The 24,976-nt window shown below is 34.2% G+C and overlaps 1 protein-coding gene across 6 annotated transcripts in view; it reads left to right on the plus strand.

Moving 5' to 3' along the window:
* The window catches only part of LOC136039763 (uncharacterized), a 93,677-nt gene that overhangs the window by 40,061 nt on the left and 28,640 nt on the right, over positions 1–24,976 (plus strand). For 4 of the 6 annotated variants that reach the window (XM_065723622.1, XM_065723623.1, XM_065723626.1 and 1 more), the window contains 4 exons: positions 366–515; positions 4,798–4,997; positions 18,910–19,141; positions 22,899–23,107. In XM_065723622.1, the coding sequence (XP_065579694.1) occupies positions 366–515; positions 4,798–4,997; positions 18,910–19,141; positions 22,899–23,107 (791 nt within the window). The remainder of the gene's footprint in view (positions 1–365; positions 516–4,797; positions 4,998–18,909; positions 19,142–22,898; positions 23,108–24,976) is intronic. The other 2 variants (XM_065723624.1, XM_065723625.1) reach the window with 1 other exon arrangement.

Genomic DNA, 24,976 nt, shown 5'->3' on the forward strand with positions numbered 1-24,976 from the left:
TTCCGGCGAGTATTAAGGCAGCTGAACAGCTACAGCAATTTAAGAAAAGATTAAAAGAGTATTTATTGGGAGGGGCGGATGAGGAGCCATAGTTTGTGTAGTCTTTGTTTATTTTTTATTTATTTAAATATATTTATATTTTTATTATTATTATTTTTTGACGAGATATTGATTTTTGATATTTATTTTACTTGTTATTATTATATGTGTATGGATGTATATGGATGTGTACGGTTAGACTCTTCTTAAAGGATTTAATTGATACTCGTTCTGGACTATTTCTGCTTGAAGACTCGTTATAGAATATTGTTTGTAAATGTGAGCATTAATTTTTGAAATGAAATTTATCTGAGCATCAATTGCAGGAAAGCAAGATTCTGACGAGGATTCAAACAACTTAAAAATTGACGAAAGGAAAGAAGAAAAGGAAACAGCAAGTTCTGCGGGTGAGGAAAAATTTCCTGACCAGACCGAGAACACTAAATACCCTAAAGCTAATCTTCTTTTAGAAGGAGGTTTGTAAAGCCAGTTGAGGTGCTATTGATTGACTTGAATAAAAAATTTATAAAAATCGAAATAATTTAAGGTTCTATCCTGGAACTATTTCGTCCACAGGGACAGTGAAATAAGAAAATTGGTTCTAAAGAAAAAAATCAAATTTGAGTATTTTAAAGTTAAATTAGGATTATGAGGGAAATAATTAGGATTGGACTGTAAATGTATTTCAATCAGAAATCAAAAGCTAAAGAAATAGAATTCAAAGGCATTCTTATTAGGATTCTAAAAATAAAAATAGAATGCAAAAAGTAGATTTAGAATCCAAACAACTACATTAGAAAGCAAAAATGAAAGTAAGAAATTCTTCGGAGCTCTTATGAGCCTTTGAAAAAACTCAGAAACTGAGAAGAGGCTAAATAAAAATATTCCTCCCGCTAGTTTACATGAGTTTTTCAGAAGTCAAATCGATTAAAAAGAACTTCTCATATTTTCCAGTTTGTGGTTTCTGTGTTAAAGGACTTAATCGTATAAAGTCAGTATCCTATTCTCTAATTACAAAAATCTGTTCAAAAAGTCGCTGATTAATTGATTTATTGATTGATTATTTGATTAATTAACTTATGCCAAATAATACGAAAATATTCCCCATGCTAAAACGCAAATAAAAAAAATCTTAAAAATCCTTGGCATCTCTTTAAAATAATAGCCGGAAACGTATGATGTGTTTCTATTATTTGTTCTATAGAATTATTCAAATTAGCTTCTTACCGGTATATACCATGGTTAGCATGAGAATTTGAAAATGTGAAACAATTTGGCCAGAAAAATTCAAAAGGTGTATTTGGCATTTCCCTAAAAGAAATCGGAAAAAGCTGTAGAACAAATTGTTCAGTTGTCAAACCGAACAAGTTCTATTGTTGGCCTAGCTCGTTTGTTCATCCTATCTCATTTTGTTCTCGGGTTAAATGATTTAAATGTTCTCGGGTTAAGTTTCTATTGTCTCCTTTTCACAAGGGTTTTCCTGTGGAATTTATATTATGTAACATACCGTATTTTAAATTACCGTTGACTGACTGGAGAATTGAAACATCGATTTTAATTCTTAGACGTCTCATCTTTCATGGAATTAATTTTATGCATCCATCTCAGCAAAAGGGAAAGAGAGAGATTACCTTTCTATAGTTCTGTGATAAAGAGTGCGCTTTAGCTTCATTACCTTATATCTCTGACGTGTTTTTATAAGCCAATCACATTATTCTTTAAGTATTGCCTTTAACTCCACCTTTAAATGGTTTTCTGTGTTAAATCTTAAGCCAGAAAAAGGAAAAAAAGTTTTTGCGTCATGAAAATTTTGCAAGTAGTTCCTCAAGAGTCGCAAAGCCTACAAGGGCTAATCACGCTTTGGTTGTTAGGATTTTAATCTTAGTTCTCTAAACAGCCGAAGGATGTTAAGAGGATACGGTACCCAAAAAGATCACCCTATCTCGTTCATTATAAAATTTTTAGTTTGTTTGACCAATCTGTTAAAATTGATTCAGTCTTGCAGTAAATTTTAGAGCTTGTGTATGAGAACAGAGTAAACGACTGGAAACTAGAAGTCGACACCAGCTTTCCTGGAAATGTTTGACAAACTATTTAAACTTCTCCCATTTTGTGCTGGAGATAGAGATATTCAGTTTTAACGAAACTTACATCATCAGAAAGTGTTTCAATTGGACGGAGCAGATTTTTTTCAAGCTGAGGAAAGGACAATCCCTAAAAATTTTCTAGCATAACTGCTAGGAAAACGCTAAAAATTAGTTTAACTAAAACAAAAACGCCTTCAGTGTTCAATCTAACTAAAAATTACATCATCAAAAAGGATTTCAACTGGACGGAGAATAATTTTCTTTTTTAAAGTTCAGGAAAGGACAATCGCTAAAAGTTTTCTAGCATAACTGCTAGGAAAGCGCAAAAAATCAGTTTAACTGAAACGAAAACGCCTCCAATATTCAGTGTAACTGAAACTTACATCATCAGAAAGTGTTTCAATTGGACGGAACAGAATTTTCTTTTTTAAAGTTCAGGAAAGGACAATCACTAAAAATTTTCTAGCATAACTGCTAGGAAAGCGCAAAAAATCAGTTTAACTAAAACGAAAACGCCTCCAATATTCAGTGTAACTGAAACTTACATCATCAGAAAGTGTTTCAATTGGACGGAACAGAATTTTCTTTTTTAAAGTTCAGGAAAGGACAATCACTAAAAATTTTCTAGCATAACTGCTAGGAAAGCGCAAAAAAATCAGTTAACTAAAACGAAAACTCCTCCAATATTCTGTGTAATTAAAACTTACATCATCAGAAAGTATTTCAATAGGACGGAGAAGAATTTTTTTTTTAAGTTCAGGAAAGGACAATCCCTAAAAATTTTCTAGCATAACTGCTAGAAAAACACTAAAAATTAGCTTGTAGAAAATTTTATTTAAAAAATTTGACATCTTTGGGAGTTTCCTGTAATGCTAGCCGATTTGATTGACAAGCTTACTAACAAAAGGGCCGTAAAATTGTATCGTCGTTCCAATCAAATTTCGTAGTTAAACTACAAATTCTCAATAGCTCTCGATTGTGGCTAGTTACCTGGGAGAATTCACTTATTTGTTCTTTGTCTTTATGACAGTCAGGCAATGGGGCTTGACAAAGGATGCTAAGGTATCGTATCGCCTTAAAACATAGAAAATAATTAGATAAAAAAAAGAAATTACTGAAAATCCTTTGATGGTTTTAATTTACTTCACCTGGGAAAACTGTATAAGTCAACCTGTCCTCTTTCTAGTTCTACATATTACAATCAAGTTAATTCTGTCAATCTGTTCATAATGTTACATTGCTGGTACTTACAATTTTGTTTCTTTTTCACGTTAAAATTTATATGATGGTCTTTTCCCTTTTTTGTATTGTTATTTAATTGTGTGGGGTTTTCATTAGTATTCCAAATTTAACTTTTTTTTTTATTATCGTATATCCACTTATTTGTATAATAATCTTGCCTTCCCTTCTCTTTTGAAGTTGACACTCCAAGTAAAATAGCCAAAAAAAATAAAGACAAAGAAAACCATTTCAGTACGGAATAGTGACTCTTTTCTTCTTCTTTTTTAAAAAGAGGCTGTCATTTTGAGAAGTTTTCGCTCAAATTTTGTACGACTTTTCGCTTTTCCTTCTTCATTTTTAACTTTCAATGGCTTTGGTCAACAGGCCCAGATCGAATAGGTGCGCAGGTCATTTGGATTTCTTTTGCAGGGACTTCTGTATATATTAAATATTTCAATAAAATATACCTTCATAGTAGTTTATGTATATTAAGAATTTCTCTCTAGTATAGGATTATTCCAATTTTAATTTAAGATATTTGACATGAACTTATCCGTGTATCGGTTTTCTATATTATAAGTATATATTATGTAATAATGAACACATTAATAAATCTCATCCTACAATGCAAATTTAAAATAAATTTATTTTTAATTATTTATATAATTCATAATTTATCCCTTATCGTCAAAACAATTTGCTCAAATTTCAAAATCTTATTTTGTTCGTTTTGATGGTAACGCGGGGTTCTTTCAACTGCGCGACTCAATTTGGCCCAATCACTTCAATCGCCGTTTATCTGGCCTTGACTTAGGATCTTGTTTCCATGTTTTTTAAGAAATTCTTCAAATTAGCTGTTTTTTAACCTCCTTGAGGTCGACTTGAACTTTTTTTCATTGACTTATAATTTTACAGTCAATTAGTGATAGTTATTATCTATTCCTTGCATTTAATATTTTCTAATGTAATTTTTAGCTTCTTTTGGTATTGAAAAATACAAAAGAGATTTTGGATCATTTGCTTTGGCGGAAGGATCCGAAGGAGAATGTTTAAAATGCTTGTTGTCAAATCATTGTCATTTTCTCCTGAAGTATTGTGCCGAAATGTACTTTTTGTTGAATAATTTCCATATATGTCGTAATTATTATTACTATTGATATTATTTTGACTATTATTCCAGATTTTGGTAACAGGCATAACAATTCTTTCTTAGTTTTTTTTTTCAAAAATGTATATTCATTTTTGTATGTGAAAATCAATAAGAATGTTTTAAGTAAAGGTTTCACTTGAGTTTTGAGCATTTCTTTTTGTCAACATTCCCTGAATTTTTGAAAAAAAAGTATCAGAAATATTATATTAGGTATCCTAAAATAAGCGCAAGATACAAGCTTAAGAAAATACGTATTTTCAGTCCCTTTTTCCGAACCTCCATTCAAAAATTATTTTTCAGCGTTGTTGGCGGCTGAAACTCCGCTAAGTATGGCATCACTTCCACGAGCATTCCGACTGGAGCAAAGAGATCCAAATCACGGACTGAGTGTAGTAGCCAGACAAACAATTCAAAGTTTTACACAATTTGGACCTTTACTTGGCATACCTGTTCGTGAAACTGACATATTAGAAGATTTCCCAATGCGATACATCTGGGAGGTTAGACTTTTTCTATTTTTCAACTTATTTTAGCCTACTTTTATAGTCTTTAATTCAGAATATTAAATCTAACTTGAGCGGACCGCAGTGGGAAAACATTTGCTGACTACTGGTGGTCAAATGAGATTAAGTATCCAATTGCATAATTGGCCTTGATTTTTCTACATGACAACTAACCAGATGCTTTTTTTCAACCATCGAATCAGAATATTTGAATTTTATGCTGTTCTAATGTGCTTTCTTTTGTGATCCACCTGTGTTCTAAAATCAATATTTTAGTTTTCCAAACCTTGATCTGGCATATATCTTAAAAATTTGAAAGTCCTAACTTCTTGATCTAGCATTTAGCATAAAATGTCAGGGAATCCACATAAATGAACTTGAATATGGAGGTCTGTTTTAAAATAAAATGGTAGTAGAGAATATGGAATATTTTTCGTGGTTTTTAAAGTATAATCCTTATCCACGTATTCAGTGTCACCAATTATTGTCCACTCTGCCTCAACAACCAAAGAATAGAGACATGAAAAAAAAAAAAAATAGGGATAAAAAAAGAAATGAGAGTGGACACAGTGGGGCTAGTTTGAATGATGCAATACTTAGAAAGTTAAAGACTTGTTACTTCCAGTAGGAACTTACGTAGACGAGGCCATGACGACGGAAGTAATGTGACAGGGACGGTGTTGCCACCTGTAGCATGAAAGTGCTATTGTAGCACTAGTTCATCATGTTTGGCACTATAGCACATAGTTCATGGTTGCCATGTGTAGCAGGAAAGTTCTAATATAGCACTATTACAGTCAATTTTTTTACCATAGCACCAAAAATAACTGTGTAGCACGCAACTTTGGGCTATTGTAGCACTTTAGGAACTGACCGTGGTGCCTACCCTGGTCAGGGATGAATATAAGTCTTCAAAAACGCAATTTAGTTAATAAAAATCAAACTTATGAACTCTAGCTCTCACTCAATAAATTCAGTTTGCTGCTTATGTGCTTCTGGTGTCTTTTGATCCATTCAACATCTGTAATTTTTTCTTAGCATTACCGCAGTCTTGGGAATTACTTCTGCATTATTTACCGTTCCTAATGCTCAGATCTCTAAATGATATCTAAATTATATCAGATCTCTAAATGATGAAAGAGCAGAATCGATACATTGCTGACATTTTGTTGCCCACTAAGCGAAGTAGATGGCACTCTAATGGACATTGTTGAAAATAATGAGCTAAATGGAATCTTTGAAGAATTGAAGCTGAGGCGCTCACCAAACGATTTGAAAATTTTAAAATCAAATCTAGCGGTATGGTACAATATCTTGTATGAAGTTTATTTGACGTGACAGCAACCTCAGACAAAAGCAGTCACTCATCTTCTTCAACAAAAGCATCCAAGAAAGACCACAGAATTAAAAAAAAAAAAAAATCAAGGAGCAATGATCATTTTGAGAAAGTCTTAGTAGATACTATTGAAAACCACAATTTGATTACAATGGTGTAACAAGCAGCACTTATACAGAAAAGTCGAAGACAATTATCTTATGAGAGTAAATCGATATCGATATCTTATGTCTATCTTATATATATCGATATCTTATGAGAGTAAAGATAACGCAAGACAAAATACCAACCATAAAATAGAGGTTTTTTTTCAATCCTGGAAACTGCTACCAGCTTGATTAAAGAGAGATTTGGTCATTAACATTTAAGCTAAGTTTAAAATTTACGTTTCAGTACTATATTGGTACATTAGAATAGAAATTGACACAGTTTATACTAGAACAATGTGCAGATCTTGGAAAAGCGTTGATCTATAGATAGTCGAGGGATATTGATGCAATGGAATTTTTTTCTGTTTGAGGGGGCGGTTAAGCTATTTCCAGATAATTTACCAAACACTTAGCCCTAATTTACGTCCTTAATTTATTTTTGAATCCCACTTGGAAAGCTGATGCTGTTAAAAACCTACCTCTAATCGGTTGTGAACCAAAAGACGTTGGTTGGACTGACATCAATATCCATTGACTTATTGCTGGCACGAAACATCGGTTCACGGTTCAAACATCGAATCACGAACCGTAACGGTTCAGTTACAAAATTTGACAAAAAAAAAAACGCCTGGAAAGCCGGAAAGCCGGTTGACAAAATATGAGATCTTCGTTGTTTTGATTTACTTCAAAAAGTGTAAATAGCTGTTTCGCTATTTTGATTATCTGGTAATAAAGTTCAAATTTATAATTCACAGCTTTAATTTATTTGATGAGTTATTTTTGGGAAGTGGGAAAGGGGTAAGCCTAGCAATATGTTCACCATCATAAATGACGCAGTAAATAGTATCAAATGTCGTTTATTACCCAAACCTACACAATATCCATTTAACAACATTTGAGACAAAACATCAACCATAATGGTTTTGTTACAACATTCGCCAAACAGAAAGCCATCTTATGAAAGATTCAAGACATTTTTATTTTTTAACTCATGGAAGCCTAAATTATTCTCAAGTTGCTTTGATTATATGACAACAAATAGCACATTAATAGTAATTTTTTTTTTTACGGTTTTATCTTTTGAATGTCCCAATTTAGAGGTTGATTATTTTTTTGAGGGGGATAGCAATACTTCTAGCCATGGGGACAGAAATTTTGAAGCCAGTAGTGGAGATTGGAGGTGGCAAAACTGACCCCATAAATTTGCCATATCGCCTCATCCATGTGATAAGATGAACATACCAAAAAAAAGTTGTGTCGATTTTTTGTTATGTAATAACTGACGAAATCTATTTTGTATATACGTTAAATTAACAGTTTAAACGTTAAAAGCTCAGTATTTGTTAAAGTCATTGTTTTCCATAAATGTTTTTTTTATGTTTATCTAAAAGCAAAATTTTTAAAAGCAAACCTGGAAAACTATATTGGGATATTGAATACTTTTGTTAAAGCCAATTTAACTATGCTGAACTTAACTTGAGCATGTTGTCTATGCAACAACACCTAAGGTGTTTACGCAAGCAAATAGATAAAAAAAAGTAATTCTCTTTGAGTTTTCGATTGTTTTAAAAAGTAAATATATTTTATTTCCTTTTCAACTTCTTCTGATTTTGTTGACATGGACTTCATCAAAATCACTTGTAGATATCAAGCAGCTCATGGTAACGAACTGTAAGTAAGGAGCGGTGCCGCTAAATAGTAACCAAAACTCTAAAAAACGGAATTTTGGATACCAATAGATACATTAAAATTATAAAATTTTTACGCTGATTTTAAATATATAAGTATCATCAAGTTAATTCCTATTCATCAAAAGTTACGAGCCTGGTAAAATTCACCTTACTATCGAAAAAAGGGGAAAACATCCCCCAAAAATTCATAGAATCTTAATGAAAATCACACCATCAGATTCAACGTATTCAAGAACCTTGTTGTAGAAGTTTCAAGCTTCCATCTGCAAAAATGTGGAATTTTGTATTTTTGCCAGAAGAAAGATCACGAATGCTTGTTTATTTTTTTTTTGTATGTTTACCCCAGGGGTAATCGTATCGAACCAGTGGTCCTAGAATTTCGCGAGAGGGCTCATTCGAACGGAAGTTAAAATTTCAAGTGCCCTTTTTAAGTGACCAAAAAAACTGGAGGACAACTAGGCCCTATAAAAATTTTGAGATAGCCATTTTGTTTAGAATAATCGAAATATCTAATAACTATGTCTCTGAAGACGACTTAAGCCCCTAAAGCCCTCGGGGTAACGGCTGCAAACTATGAACTTTGCCCGTTGTTTACATATAGTATTGGTTATTGGTAACTATACAGACGTTTTCAGGGGGATTTTTTCTAGTGGGGGGTCTGGGGGATTTGGTTACGTGGAAGAATATTTCCATGGAGAAATTTTTCATGGGGAAGCGAATTTCATGAAGCTGGATTTCCCAGAATTATTTAAAAACAATATGAAATTAAATAAAAAATAAGTTATTTGAACTGAAAGTAAGGAATAACATTAAAACTTAAAACGAACAGAAATCATTACATATATGAGGGAGTTCGTCTCCTCGTTAATACCTTGCTCTTTACGCTAAAGTATTTTTGTAATTCAAAAGAGCTAATTATTCTAATTAAACGGTCTTTGCGATTCAGGGGGTCATTCTTAAAGAATTGGAACAAAATTTGGACTTTAGTGTAAATAGCGAGGTATTGACAAGGGGGACCCCCCTCATATTATGTATACGTAGGAAGTTCACCCTTTCGTCAATACCTCACTCTTTACACTAAAGTTCGAATTTTCTTAAATGATGGCCGATACAAGCAATAACTTGTTGGTGTTGTTTTCTGTCCAATCTTAGCATTAAATTTTATCTTAAGCAGCTTCATAACTATGGTTATGTGATAATAAACCAAAGATATTGTATGTCTTCAGCTTGTGGTTGTTATTAAACAAAAAAAAAGTTTTATCCCAACTGAAAGTAAGAAATAAAATTAAAACTGAAAACGAAGATAAATTATTACGCATGTCTTTCCTTTCATTCATTTCAGTTATTTGAGAATTGCTCAACCTTTGACTTTCATTTTCATAAAAATAGTTTCGACCTCTTTGGCCGTTCTGTTACTATGCCTTACAAAATTAATTCCGTAGATATCGCTAATTTAAGTTACGTGGGAGAATCTTTACATGGATAAATTTCTCGTGGAAGAAGGGAATTTTTCATGGAGGGGGAGCTGGATTTCCTGATATTATTTAAAGAACGATCAGCAATTAAAGAAAAAACAAGTTTTTCAACTGAAAGTAAGGAGCAATATTAAAACTTTAAACGAACAGAAATATTACGTATATGAGAAGGGTTGCGTCTCCTTAATATCCCGCTTTTACGCTAAAATTTCTTGATCAACTTTTAAAATATTATTATTGAATCTTGAAGGATTCAAGATTCAAGAATAAGGATGTGATTCAGGATTCATTCTTAAACAACTGGAACAAAAATCAAACTTAGGCTATTATAAAGTTACTATTAGTTATTAAAAGTAAAATTAATATGCAAAGTTCGTTTTAATTATTCATGTACGGTGAGCCAAATACAAAACCTGCATTGATTCAAGGACGTTCAGAAATTAAATGAAAAAAAGCTTTTATAACTGAAAATAAGGAGCAACATTAAAACTTAAAACTAACAGAAATTATTCCGTATATGAAAGGGGTTGTCCTCTCCTCAACGCCCTGCTCTTTACGCTAAAGTTTGACTCTTTCCCCAATATAGGTAATAATTTTTGTTCATTTTAAGTTTTAATGTCGCTCCTTACTTTCAGTTCAAAAACTTGTTTTTTTTAAATTAATTTTATATAAAAAAACTAGTTTTTTAGTCTTCATTTCGAAACAAAGGTTATTTTAACGTCAATTTTGAACGTTAATTCTCCTCTATGTTTACCGCTGACAGTATAATGGAAATCTTCTTAATTCTAAAGCTATCGTCGGGAAATGTTACTGTCTAGAGAGTCCATAATACCTTTAAAACTTTCTGATACTTTCCTAGGAATAGTCAATGAAAGACAGTTGTTGCCATAGAAACCCCCCTAGGCGGGTCGTGTTTCCTAAGCGTGTAAATTAGTAGTGTTGCCCGATTTCAGAGAAACGCAGAGAGTCTCAAAGCATCCATCGCTTTCTGTTTTTTTTTATCAAAACTTAGAAAATTTAGTTTATATTAGAAAGTTTTTAGTTGATTTACTAAGCAGACAGAAGCTACACTCTTTCAGCTTTGAAAAAGCAATTTTTAACTGACATAAAATCTGGGCTAGGGATTGTTAACTTATAAATACGTAAATTACTTTCACAAGCGCTGGAAAATGGTTTTATATATAGCTATGAGGTATTGGGGAGGTCATAGAGACGACTTCGCTTTTAAGACCATAGAAAGGGAAAATCTCAAGGGATACTCAGTGATACTCAGTGGGTACCCACTGTCAGCTACCTGCTGTATATCCTGGAGTGCCGGTTGTTCCACCGCACGTGGGACACTTCAGCCACTCTGTGCCTCTTGGCACCGTACATTGGCACCGAACGGTGGCACCTGTATGACACTCATACCACTTAATGTATTAAATAAAATAAAAAAACAAGTTTTTTTTTAAGTGCAAGTAAGAAGCGAAATTAAAACTTAAAACGACCAGGAATTATTCTGTAAACGAGAGGGGTTGTCCACTTCGCAACGCCTCGCTCTTTACGCTAAAGTTTGACTCTTTCTCACAGCTCTACTTTTTAAAATAATAAAAAACTTTTTTCAGGCTCTTAACTTTTGATGGGTAAGTTTAAACTTGATGAAACTTATATATTTAAAATCAGATTTAAAATGGGATTCTTTTGATGTAACTATTTGTATCAAAATTCCGTTTTCTAGAGTTTCGGTTACTATTGAGCCGGGTCGCTCCTTACTACAGTTCGTTATCACGAACTGTTTGATACAATTTCTGAAAGTGGGTGAGAAATCTCTTGTTGGTTCTGGCGAATTCTTTTGTTGATTTTTTACCTCGAGAAATTTTTCGTTGATTCTGGTTCAAAAATGGCACAATAGTCTTGCCTTTTTGCCAAAAATTTGGTCATGGGATGGATTTCCGGGATCTTGACGTCATCACAAACTCACTATTTTGACCTTAGGGCTTGCGTTTTTTGTGTCATCTCAGATTCCATAATGTGTCACAAAATGTGTCATATTTTTTGCTACAAGTGGTATCATATTTAATTGTCAAATCTTTATTTAGAGTTTTTAATATATAATCTTTTCCAAATCAGTTCAAAAAGGAGTAAACCTTAACCTTAAACTATTATCTTGGGATCGAGATGTTTTTATGACGTCATGAAAGTTTTAGGGACAATCAATTCTGACAGTAAATTAACGACTTTTCGCATGACGTCGTAATCGTAATCGGCTAAGCTTTAGTTGACACCTTCGAAAATGGCAAAATACAAGACCACAGTAGGTGCGTTTGAGCTTTTTAGTTTGCGAGCATAAAACTTGTCCGAGACCTGGATTCAATCGAGAAGAAATTTGTAAAAATGAAGTATAACGCCTAAACACGCTTGTTTTTGTTTTAACATGCTTTGTGCCTACTTTTCTTCTCTTGTACAGTATGTCACATTGACTCGGCAATCGGAACTTAGTTCCCGGAAAAAACAGTTCCAACTATCTGTCTATCAACTTGTCTGTGGTTCATTGTGCCCTCATTGAACCTTAGCTTGAACCAACAATACTACTAAGCCATCTTCCTGTCTTAATGCTTACAATCGTACTTCTAATGGACCTAGAGGACGAGGAAAAATTTAAGCCAAAATCAATCGCATATTCGTACTACAAATTACAGATGAATATCTGATATATAAGCACTGAACAGCTTGGTAACCCCTCACACACAAACCCCTCTTCCCAGAACTTCAAGTATATTCGACCCTGGCTATATCTAGGGTTCATTGGTCTCTTCTTCTTTCTCCTTGTACCAGGCCGTAAAATTCTTCCGAATATCGGAAGGAATTTCCCAGTCGTGCACGGTTCCTGAGATACGAGAGACCAGCTGCTTTGCATGCATCAGTGAGTCTATCGTGTCGAGAAGTAGACTGTTCCTGAGTTTCGTTTTTATATTTGATAGAACTGAAAATTGACGTTCTGCAGCTGCACTGGAATGCGGAAGAGCACACAGATTTAGCATAAAAAGGGACAGCTCTTCGAACTGTGGCTTGCTTTGAGCATCTTTCGTATTCAATAACGTCTTCCAAAAGATCGAAGGACACATTTCAGTTCCCGTGGTTCTGATAATCTCATCCCTGTGGTCACTCATCAACATCCACTGAGTCTCTATTAAATTCCTTGACCTTTCCAATTCACCTTCATGTTTCCCAAGTAAGCTGCTGAACCGACCAGTCAGTCCCACTAGATTGTCAACTTTTCCGCTCAAAGCGGTCACTGGGTCTAAACAAGCCAGAGCTTGTAAAGTGGGATCAGAATTATCAATTAATTTCCTCATTTGTTTGATAACTTCTACAAAGAAGTTCAGGCAGTTCAACCTAAACTGTCTGAGATCATTCGAGAATATCACATCCTTGTATTTCAGCACGTGTATTTCGGTATTTGGACCAAAAGAAATCTCGTAGATTTCCTTGAAACAGCCTGAGATCATGGGTACGACAAAAGCATCATCATTCTCTAAGATATCAGTTTTGACAAAACACTTCATGATAGACTTCATGGTTGCCCTTGAGCTGGAAAGGAGTTTGTGAAGGCGAGTGTAACTACTCTGGAACTCAAAACTCAAGCAACTGTTCTTGTTGACCTTTTTCATCATTTTTAAGTGAAACAAGGTAAGGTTAGAATGAAGTAATCTTGTTAGAAAATAGAAGAATGTTCAGTTAGAAATGTTGAAGCTATATTTATTTACTCTATATGTAAGCCATTCAACTAGCTTCAATCTAGTATTTTTTTCATATTTGTTGGTGCCTTGTTAAGCCAGATGGATTATTCTGAAGGAAAGACTTCTCTGGAAATTTTTAATCTTGTCCGACGTGGAATGCCCCTCCTGTACTCTTAAAAATGTGAGTTGCTGCTTATGCATACAGCTTTGGTAAACTGCACGCTGTTTACTTTTTACTATTAAGTACGTACCAGTTGGCTACATCACATACTCAATCAAGCAGCCAATTAAGTTCAGATATTCAACGTGCATTTTTATTTAAAATTTCCACCTATGGCTATTTTCTTCCGTGGTTTAAATTTTAAATATGGTGATGGCATCTGTCCTGAATTCCGCACTGTTTGTGTACTACTGCCACCGTTAGGTAGTGCTATTCCCCTCCGTTAATCTGTAGCTTTTCTGGAGGTAGAAAACTGAAATTTTGCTTGTCTTTTATTACCATTTAAAAAACAAGACTTGGATGACAAAATTGTATCATTTTTTTTTTTAAATGTGTCATTTTCGTCGATTGTGTCATCATTTCGACCGAATGTGTCATTGTGTCACGCAACATCAAATTGTGTCATTTTGACACAAAATGTGTCAATTTGGCAGCCTAGTCTGGATACAGCCTTGGCAGGAATTAAGTGCCAACTTTCAGAGAATATTTAATGACTTTTGTATTTTTATAAAATTTTTGTAAAATAATATTTTTTACCATACTACTTTTGCCGTGCCGATGGATGAAAAATTCAATTAAAGGGAAGGTGGTAGAATATTTAAATGTTATGCTGCCGGGGTAGGGGTGGTCTTTTTTTCAAGAGTGTACACTACCTCTTTCTGTTTTGCCTGTTTTTCGATATGCTTGATTTTTGTGTATGCGTTTGGAAAATGATATTAGATAAATAACGATAACTATTGCCATTGGTTTATTGCTAATTATGATATTGCTCCTCAGTTTGACCTGTAACAGTCTCAGTCACCCTGAAACCTCGGCGTGCATTCCGAAATTCCGACATACATGCTATTTATGGAATTAATAAGCATACTTCAGCGGTTTCTCCTTACTCGCGAGTCCATATCTTACTATTTTTCAGGACTCTGTTTATATGCATCAGCTCAGGCTATAATATGATATTATTCATAATTTTCTTCCAAGATGTTTGTGTAAGATATTTAAGCAATCTTCTAATGTCCACTGCTATCAGACAAGGCCAGGGGGTGTCATTAGGGGCAATTCCCCCCCCCCAAGAATGTGAAGAAAAATCATAATATATCCCATGCCTCTTGACTATCCAGATATGGACCACTCTTGCCCCCTCCCCCAATGAAAATGCTGTAGATTCGCCCCTGGTCAAGGCAGGAGATCTCAGGAGGGTGAATATAAAGGCATATTAGAGTGAATACGGGCTCTGCTCTCTCTATTTTACTTGTTCTTCCCATGCTATGGTCTAAAGCGATGTGATCTGCTAGAGACGATACGGAAATATTTGCTATTCGTGATCCGTTGAGATACTGTTATCTGCAGGCGTATGATTTTTTTTTCTCTTGGAATTTTTTTTCTTTTTCAATTTCGGTACTAGGTTAAGTTAAATGTGCTGGCATAAACTCATATTTTTTTTTGTAATAATACAACCCCTGGGAACTGGGCTTCCTGCTTTTTTAATTTTAAAAACAAACTTATTGTCTCCATTGAAATGAAAAATAAAATTTATGTGAACAGATTGACACTACATGTATGAAAACAGCCTAAGCTACAAAATATACCCATTTTTCCTTGTATCTGTATATATATTAATTGTAAAAACTTTTTTAACACAAGTTTTCAATTTTCAAATACTACTCGATTTACAATTTTGAGGGAAAATTTAAACCCAATCAAAAGACACTATTTGCTGGCACATGGTATTCCCAAGCCCGTTCATTTTCGTTCAGCATATCAGGAAGGTCCAGCAACTATGTCTTCAGGGACATTGCTTTTTGTTTGTTTCCTAGCTTTTGTTTTTTCTCACTAGCCTAGTCCTATTTTGTATACAAGAAAATAAAAAAGGCTATTTATAAGAAACCTGCTAACTGTCAAAAAATATCAGATGAAAACAAAGAAGAAACAGAAGAAATATCAGACGAATATTTTGCCTGCGTTCAACAAGACATCCTAAGTGTCGAAAAAAAAGAATGTATACCGTAGAAACTAAAAAAGGAAGGAATCTAAAATCAAAAAAGAAAAAAGCAAACATGTATATGGAATAACCGGAATATGTAGCTACAGATGAAGAATATACGTAACACTATGAGATACTTCTGAGCGACACGGAAACGACTGTTAATGAGGTGATTAAAAAAGGATTTCATTATTCTGTTGAATAATAATCCTCTTATTAGTGTCCAATTTAGTTATTAAGTTGGGTTTTATATTTAATTTAATCCCTTCGTTATTTGGGATGACCGACTCAAAACTTGCTCCAATTAACGCCACATCATTCGTTAAAATTAACGCCACAATCTGGATCAAAATTCACTAAAAGGACTTTTTTTTAACAGAATAACGAATTAATTTTCAAATCCATTTTTTTATTTCATTTCCAGCTGTTTCCGTTTTATTATAGAAGTATTGCGTTGGATAACAAAAAAAAATATATCGTGCTTCCGTATGTTTTCATGGATTAGCAATCGTATTATTTTTGCTCTCTGCTTTCTGTTGGAAATTATTTTTCTTCATTTTTTAAGTTTTCTTTTTCGTTTTTTTCTGTTCGTTGACCCCTTTGGTTTGTTTTTATGGCACTTGGTATTAACCAAGTGACATATAGCAGTCGCCAATTCTGTCGGTCTGTCTGTCTGTCGGTCTGTCCCGGTTTTGCTACTTTAGGCACTTCCAGGTAAGCTAGGACGATGAAATTTGGCAAGCGTATCAGGGACCGCACCAGATTAAATTAGAAATAGTCGTTTTCCCGATTTGACCATCTGGGGGGGAGTGGGGGCCCGGTTAATTCGCAAAAAATAGAAAAAATGAAGTATTTTTAACTTATCACCGGGTATTTGGATCTTAATGAAATTTCATGTTTGGAATGATATTGTGTCTTAGAGCTCTTATTTTAAATCCCGACCGGATCTGATGACATTGGGGGGAGTCGGAGGGGGAAAACCTAAAGTCCCGGTTTTGCTACTTTAGGCACTTCCAGGTAAGCTAGGACGATGAAATTTGGCAAGCGTATCAGGGACCGGACCAGATTAAATTAGAAATAGTCGTTTTCCCGATTTGACCATCTGGGGGGGGGGGAGTAGGGGCCGGTTAATTCGGAAAAATAGAAAAAATGAAGTATTTTTAACTTATGAGCGGGTGATTGGATCTTAATGAAATTTGATGTTTGGAATGATATTGTGTCTCAGAGCTCTTATTTTAAATCCCGACTGGGTCTGATGACATTGGGGGGAGTTGGAGGGGGGAAACCTAAAATCTTGGAAAACACTTAGAGTAGAGGGATCGGGATGAAACTTGATGGGAAAAATAAGCGCAAGTCCTAGATACATGATTGACATAATCGGAACTTATTTGTTCTCTTTGGGGTAGTTGGGGGGGGAGTAAGTCTTAAAAATTAGAAAAATGAGGTATTTTCAACTTGCGAACGGGTGATCGGATCTCAATGAAATTTGATGTTTAGAAGGATATCGTGTCTTAGAGCTCTTATTTTAAATCCCGACCAGATCTTGTGATGGGGCGGGGAGTTGGGAGGGGGAACCTAAAACTTGGAAAACACTTAGAGTGGAGGGATCGGGATGAAACATGGTGGGAAAAATAAACACAAGTCCTAGATAGATGATTGACATAAACGGAACGGATCCGCTCTCTTTTGGGTAGTTGGGGGGGGGGTTAATTCTGAAAAATTAGAAAAAATGAGGTATTTTTAACTTACGAACGGGTGATTGGATCTCCATGAAATTTGATTTTTAGAAGGATATCGTGGCTCAAAGCTCTTATTTTAAATCCTGACCGGATCTGGTGACATTGGGGGAAGTTTGGGGTGGGGAGACCTAAAATGATGGGAAACGCTTAGATTGGAGGGATTGGGATGAAACTTGGTTGGAAAAATAAGCAAAAGTCTTGCATACGTAATTTACATAATTGGAACGGATCCGCTCAATTGCGGGGGGGGGGGGGGGTAATTCTGAAAAATAAGAAAAATAACGTATTTTTAACTTACGAAGGAGTGATCGGATCTTCATGAAACTTCATATTTAGAAGGACCTCGTAACTCTGATATCTTATTTTAAATCTCAACCGGATCAAACGTAATTGGGGGGGGGGGCAGTTGGGGGGACCGGAAATCTTAGAAAATACTTAAAGCGGTGAGATCAGGATGAAACTGGATGGGAAGAATAGAAACCTGTCTAAGATACGTGACTGACATAACTGGACCGGATCTGCTCTCTTTGGTGGAATTGGGAGGGGGGAGGTAATTTTGAAAATTGAGGTATTTGTAACTTACGAAAGGGTGACCAGATCTTAATGAAATTTGATATTTAGAAGGATCTTGTGCTATAAAGTTTAACTTTAGGTTCTGACCTTCTCACAAGTGCCAAATGAGCTCTTGGCTCTTGGCTCTTCCGACCTCGTACCATATGAGCTCTCGGCTCTTCCGACCTCGTCCAAATGAGCTCTTGGCTCTTCCGACCTCGTACCATATGAGCTCTCGGCTCTTCCGACCTCGTCACAAGTGCCATATGAGCTCTTAGCTCTTGTTCTTCTTTGACATTACTCTGCGATGCTAATAATACCAACTGAACTCATTTTAAAGGACTGACGCTTCCCCTACATTCAGTTTCCGTAATCTTGAGGAGTTGCTTGTCCAATTTTGTCTATATGATCATCTTGTTTATTGATTTTCTGAAAACGTGAAAGCTGACCTCAGGCTATTTTTCTACCTATTAAAAATGTAAAATAAATATCTGTTAAAGAATTGAACAAATATTTCTCATAACCCTAAATTTAGCCGTGTAACTTTTTTGTACTTGCCAAAAGGGCTTACCAGAGGTTGCACATACAGAAACTGTTGTGCCCTTTCAAAAATTACCGGACATTCTTTTTTTCCATTAAAATGACGTTTGTGCATCCCTTCAAACCCCTAAATTGAGCATATCAGGCTATTTTGCTCTGTCTGTTTTCCAGTATCTCAATTGGTTTTCAAGTTTTCAAAGCGTTTAAACGTTTTTCAAAACTTTTTAATTCTCACCTGTAGAAATAGAATGAAAAAAACCCTAGGATCCTTAAATAGTGCATTTACGTTTGATCTTTCAGAGGGTAATTAGAAACAATCTACACCTGGTTGAAAGCCCTTTAGTTTTCCTAGAAGAGAAGTAGCTCACTTTTTAAATAACAAAAATAGATTAATAATTTTCATTCTATGAACACTTTTAAAATTTTTTGGCTAATATTGAACTAATATATTTGAGTTCGGCAATGGATTCGCTTTTATTACTACTGTATAGTTTCTTTTTATAGGTTTACGGGGAAAGTGGAAAGCATTATGTAAGCATACTTGACCCTCAAAGGTCAAATTGGTTTCGATATTTGCGCCCAGCTCCAACTAGGGAAGAAAGAAATCTAGCCGCTGTAGTGCGTGGTGATTTGCTGTACCTTCTATCAATTGTGGAACTAAAAGACGGAGATGAACTGTTATACTGGGTTGATGACCCAAGTCCTGTTTGGGCTAAAAAGAAGGTCGATAAGTTGAGTAAGTATTCCAGTTTATATTAAATATATCCTTTTAGATATATCCTTGTTCTAATATATATTCTTTATTAGACTCAAGTAATAACACCGTGCAACAAAAAAGGGGGGGGGGTGGCAGATGAAGTTTTTGCTGTCTTTTCTTCCTGTTTTTATTCCAAGCAAATGAGGGTTTCAGATCAACTTTTAATACATTGTAGTTTTTTGTTGTTGAATCTGTTGCCACTTCTAGGTTTCCCTCTCAACCTTTCTCTCATCATAGCCCTAGAAAGGGAGGTAGAGCAAAATTTTTGTGCAACATGTTGCTTGATATACGATCAGTCAAAAGGCACCCAAGACTACCCGTACACAATTTCTTTGGAAAGCTGCTAACAAAACTTCTTTTGTCTTCCCTATCACCCACGTTACAGAACCGTACCTGACCATTATCATCACTATAGCTGCCAATATTTTAGTCTTGATTTGCAGATCTATCTTCCTATTCTTACTAACTTCGGTTAAAGGTTAAAGAGAAAGAATGGCTACATAAAGGGGAAAAAGGCTAATAAAGGCATTTCCAAACTTTTTACAATAGTCTAGCGAGGCCCTTCGGACCATCCCCTCTCTTTGTATGCTTGTTTATACACTATAATATAAGATATTTTTTTTTTACATTAAAGTTTCTAGATTTTTTTCCTCACTCAGTCAAAGAAGAGGGGCGACAAAAAATTTATTCCCTCCCCGCTTTTGATACCAATTCCTCTGAATTAATGGTTTTTGTTCAGGGGATAATCTGAAATATTTCGGATATTACCTTACTCATTTTATTACTTTGAATTTTTTGAGCTCAATGAATAATCTTTTATTTGAAGCATTTTAGAGCTCATATTAAGCTAATCATTTCTAGCTAAGAAAGTAAGTTAAGACATCAGCAACTCTGTTTGCCATGTGGTGGGTGAAGACATTGTTTTTGTTGATTTCACATTTTATTTCGGTTACTGGAAGGATTGCCCCATCTCTTGGCTTGAGTGTAATTTTTTTGTAGTGTTGACTTTCGTATATACAAATTTATTGAGCAGAATAAAAGCTTTCAAGACTGTAACCCACAAATCTGACGACCAAAAACAAAAAAAAAGGTCATCGGAAGCCATCCTTCGCAAGATTTGGATTTACTACCGAGTTGAACTCAATGACTAGAAAGATTCAAATCATTGTTCTTCCTTATTCACCTATTTCTGAACTAACTTTTATTTGTTGAAATCCTAGCATTAATTTACAATGGCTTGAGTGTAGATTATTTTGTATAGTTTTCACTTTCGTATATACAAATCTGTTAAACAGAATAAAAGTTTTCAAAATTGTAGCCCAAAAATGTGACGACCAAAAACTAAGAATAAAAGGGCATCGGAAACCCTCCTTCGCAAGATTTTGGATTTACTACTGAGTTGAACTCATTGACTAGGAAGATTCAAATCCTTGTACATCCTTTTTCACCTATTTCTGAAATAATTTTTATTTGTTTATAATTTACAACCTGTTATAATTTACATTGTAATAATTTATAATGAAAAACAGGTTTAATTTGTAAAAGTAAAACAAATAGCATCTGAAAAGAAAAAGAAAGTCAAGCTCTGTTGGAATTGAAGCGAGGTCTTTGAAAAAAAACTACTTCTGTGGCAAGGCCGGGTACATTGGTAAAATTGTACGTCATACTCTAAAAATGGATAAATAACCAGTAAAATGTTACCCTTTGGTAATTCTAGTCGTTTTCACTGTTTTTATTTCAATTTTAGATACTTTAACCTGTAAAGGTTACTGAGCGGTTTTAGTAACTGTTTCTAATCCATTTTTAGCTACTTTTATCTGTAGTGGCTACTGTAGTGGTTTTATTAACTGTTTTTATTCAATTTTTAGGTACTTTTACATGTAGTGGTTACTGTAGTGGTTTTAGTTACTGTTTTTATTTAATTTTTTTTAGTGGAAAGAAAACTTGGGTGAACACAACCCATTTCTGTTTTTAATATTTGTCCAAAATCTTTTTTCATCAAGAAAAGTTAGAAACTAACAAGGAAAAGGAGTCTGTTTTGCTTCAAACAGGGTCAAAAAGTACGTCATTTTCCTCAAAACAACAAAATACTGTGAAAGATGTTGTAAACCATCCAAGGATACTGAAACGTCTTTAGTAGAGGAAATCCATTATGTTTAAAAGGAATTGGATTAAATTAACTTTGTAAATCAATAAAAACTACTGGATTAAAGAAAGAAAACAAAAAGAGCTATAAGGAAGAAGATTGTGCGAAGGAACAAAAGTATGCCCTACATCTTTGGGTAGAAAGATGAAGAAAGATTTTGGTAATTTTTTGGTATAAAGAATTATTTAGTTAATAATGAAAATAACTAAGAGAAGAAGGAGCTGTATCTATCTAAAGCACCAAGGACATCAAAATTAAAATAATTTTCGCCTCCTGGATCGATCTTAAGTCTATCCATACTAAGAAGTTGCAATTTTCTGATTTCTTTTTATGTTGCTTCAAAGTTACGACGTTTTTAGGGTAGAACCCTATTTTGTCCTATTTTGAACCTTATTTTATAGAACCCTATTTCTATTCCTTTTAAAAAAGTGGCAAACCATTCTGATAAACTGTTGCACCGTTTTGTATGCCTTTTTTGGGTAAAATATATTAAAATTAATGCTAACGGTTTTGCTAAAAACAGGGTCAAACCTTATATTGGTTTCCCCATGCTATTTTCAGAATGGTACTCTGTTTTCTTCATGATCTTTTCTTCAGGCCCGCTGACTTCTCTTACAGTTTTTTTTTAACCTTTTAACTGGTCTATGATATCCTATTTAAAGCCCCTGGGATTGGATTGGGCCCTTAACAAACTTGTAAACCTTTATAATAAGCTTTCTTCCCTGAATAACTCTATATTTTGTTATTATATGTTGGATAATTTACACACACACACACACACACATATATATATATATATATATATATATATATATATATATATATATATATATATATATATATATACACTGACTTCTCTTACAGTTTTTTTTAACCTTTTAACTGGTCTATGATATCCTATTTAAAGCCCCTGGGATTGGATTGGGCCCTTAACAAACTTGTAAACCTATATAATAAGCTTTCTTCCCTGAATAACTCTATATTCTGTTATTATATGTTGGATAATTTACACACACACATATATATATATATATATATATATATATATATATATATATATATATATATATATATATATATTCAATTCTAGAATTGTGTACTTCTCCATCAAAAAATAAAAATTCTTAGAGTTTGACTAGGAATTAAATTTACCAAGTAAAAATTGACTAGAAGGGGGAGTGGGGGTATAGCAGACAAGGAAAGGCCTCAAGTCTTTTCAGCTTCACGTCACCTTAGAGTGTTAGTAAATGCGCTTTTGTGACTAATTTAAATTCCCAATGATCAAAAAGTAGATTGAAGGCAGTCAGTAACTTGTGTTTTGTCATTTCCTTTTTGTCCAGTTTTGGTGTCCACTTTTCATAAGTTATTTTTTAGCTTTTTTAAAATTTTAAGTTTTACCCTGAGCTTTTAAAGTTGTCCTTATAAGCCAGCCTTTCTTGGAGCTTCTATCGATCCTTGATAGGAAGTATACTTTGATCTTTGAGTACTTTAATACTTAAAGGGCAGTTTAAAGATTCTCTGGAACAGGTTGATATCTGTTTAGTTCTTGTACTGATGGATAGGAAGTCTAATGCCATATATATCTTATAGGTTGTGGGGGCTGTAGCTGCTCGTTCGATCATCCGCTATATTACAGAACCCACGTCAATGTTTTTCATGATCCAAATTTCAGTCTCACAGTAAGAAAATTTTTCTGCAAGGTTTGTTCTTCGCCACTCTTGGGCAAGGAAGCACTAGTAAAACATGCTGCTGAAGAACATGAGGGGAAAGGTGCATACCAGTGTAGCTTTTGTGGAAAGGTAAAGTTTAAAATCTAAAAATAGCTATAAGAATGCTAGACATTTCCCAGGGAAAATATTCAGCTATCGATTACTACTACTGCTACTACTACTACTACTTACAACTTACCACAGCACCAAGCCGCCAAATGCAAACACAGCTACGCACGCTCTTCCTCCATCCCAATCTGTTTAAAGTCTCTGTGAGTCGCTCAATCGGACTATCTGTCTTGAATTTTTCTACAGTAGCCATCGCTTGATGCCCACAACTATTTAATTTCAATTCACCAATGACATATTTGTGCGGTTATTTAGTGATTTTTTTTAAGCAATTAAAAAAATTATTAAAGATAGTGATAAATCATCAGGGGTTGCAACCCTGATAGGACCCTATACATCACTAGTCAATCATTTGCCTAGATTTTCTCCCTAGATTTTTCAGGTAGAGCGTCTGTTGAGAGACAATTCCCATAGGAGTGAATGTTTCTTACGAAACTTTTCTTTAAGTACTTTGTGGAGAAAAGGTCTTTCCTCTTCTAGGTAATCCGGCGGTACATAAAGGGAATAAAACTTTTTCGGAACCTTTCTGTAACGATATAGATTTGAAAACAAGTTGGGATTGCTAAACAAATTTTATAAATTTGTTGTGATGAGTCACAACAAATGTTTACTATTTTTTCAGCTTAGTAATTTCTCTGCACGGATTGTTGGAGTGAAATGCTAGGGTACAATGTGTTTAGAAATTGGAATGGTAATTGAAGTTTGTTTGTTGACTTTCATTGTTATGTTTTGTTATCTGAAATCGATTATAAAGTAAATTAACAACCATCTCTGTTACTTTGATATTATTGTATTGTATTGTGGTTATACCATTCATTTTGGTGTTATGGTTTACTCGTTTGACACCTCTATAAATATTATTACGCATTTTTGGTTTTAGTTTACATTAAAATTCTTCCTGTTTGTTTTTGTATCCAGGATATACTGACACCTGTATAGTTTTCGATTTCTTTATCCTTGGTATCCAATAACCAATTTTTACTTGGTAAAAATAAACCAATTTGCACGAACTGCTTTTCGTTTGGCCCTAGATAGTGGGACAGTCTTGGCAATTGGTCACCCGTTATTTACAGAAACCGTCCTAGCCTTCTCATCCTTTCTCTGACTACAGCCTTAGAAATGGGATAGAACCACAGTTTTTGTGTAGCTTACTGTCTGAACACGGTAAGCTAGATTGGTACCCAAAACAATCCGTAGATAGTTTCGCTAGAAAACATTTAATAAATTCTCCTTGGTGTTATGGAGGACCCATGTTTTAGAACCATACCTAATAATTGTAACCATTGTCACTTCCAATATTTTAATCTTGGTTCACAAATTAATCTTCCTACTCTTCCAAACTTCTTTTAGCTGAAAACCCTGGGCCTTGGCTATTCCACTTTATCATCTTCACTGCATTTTCTCTTTACTTCTCCTCCCTGCCTTAAGTCTCTCTATCATTCTGCATCCTCAATTTTGTCCCTCACCCTCTATCTTTACTGACGGTGTCTTCTTTAAATCCCATAAAAACATAATTGAAAAATCTGTAAAAGGCTAAGTAAAAAACACAACAGGGCACATGAGGTAAATAACCTATGCTAAGTGTTCTATAGTATTAGGCTAAATTTCCATGATTAATAATACGGGGACTAAAATTATCACGAAACGTAGGTATCATAGGTCATTCAATGCTCTTTTTTCTATTTTCACTAAACAGAAGTATATGATTTGTTATGGCAGCAATATGCCGAGAATAGGTGGGTAAATATGCATCTTTTATCATATCATTATTTAACTCTTCAATAACGCTTGTATATATATTCAATACATTGATTCATGGGTCTCCTATTA

This window comes from Artemia franciscana, chromosome 20 (assembly GCF_032884065.1).
Source record: "Artemia franciscana chromosome 20, ASM3288406v1, whole genome shotgun sequence".
Classification (NCBI taxonomy): domain Eukaryota; kingdom Metazoa; phylum Arthropoda; class Branchiopoda; order Anostraca; family Artemiidae; genus Artemia; species Artemia franciscana.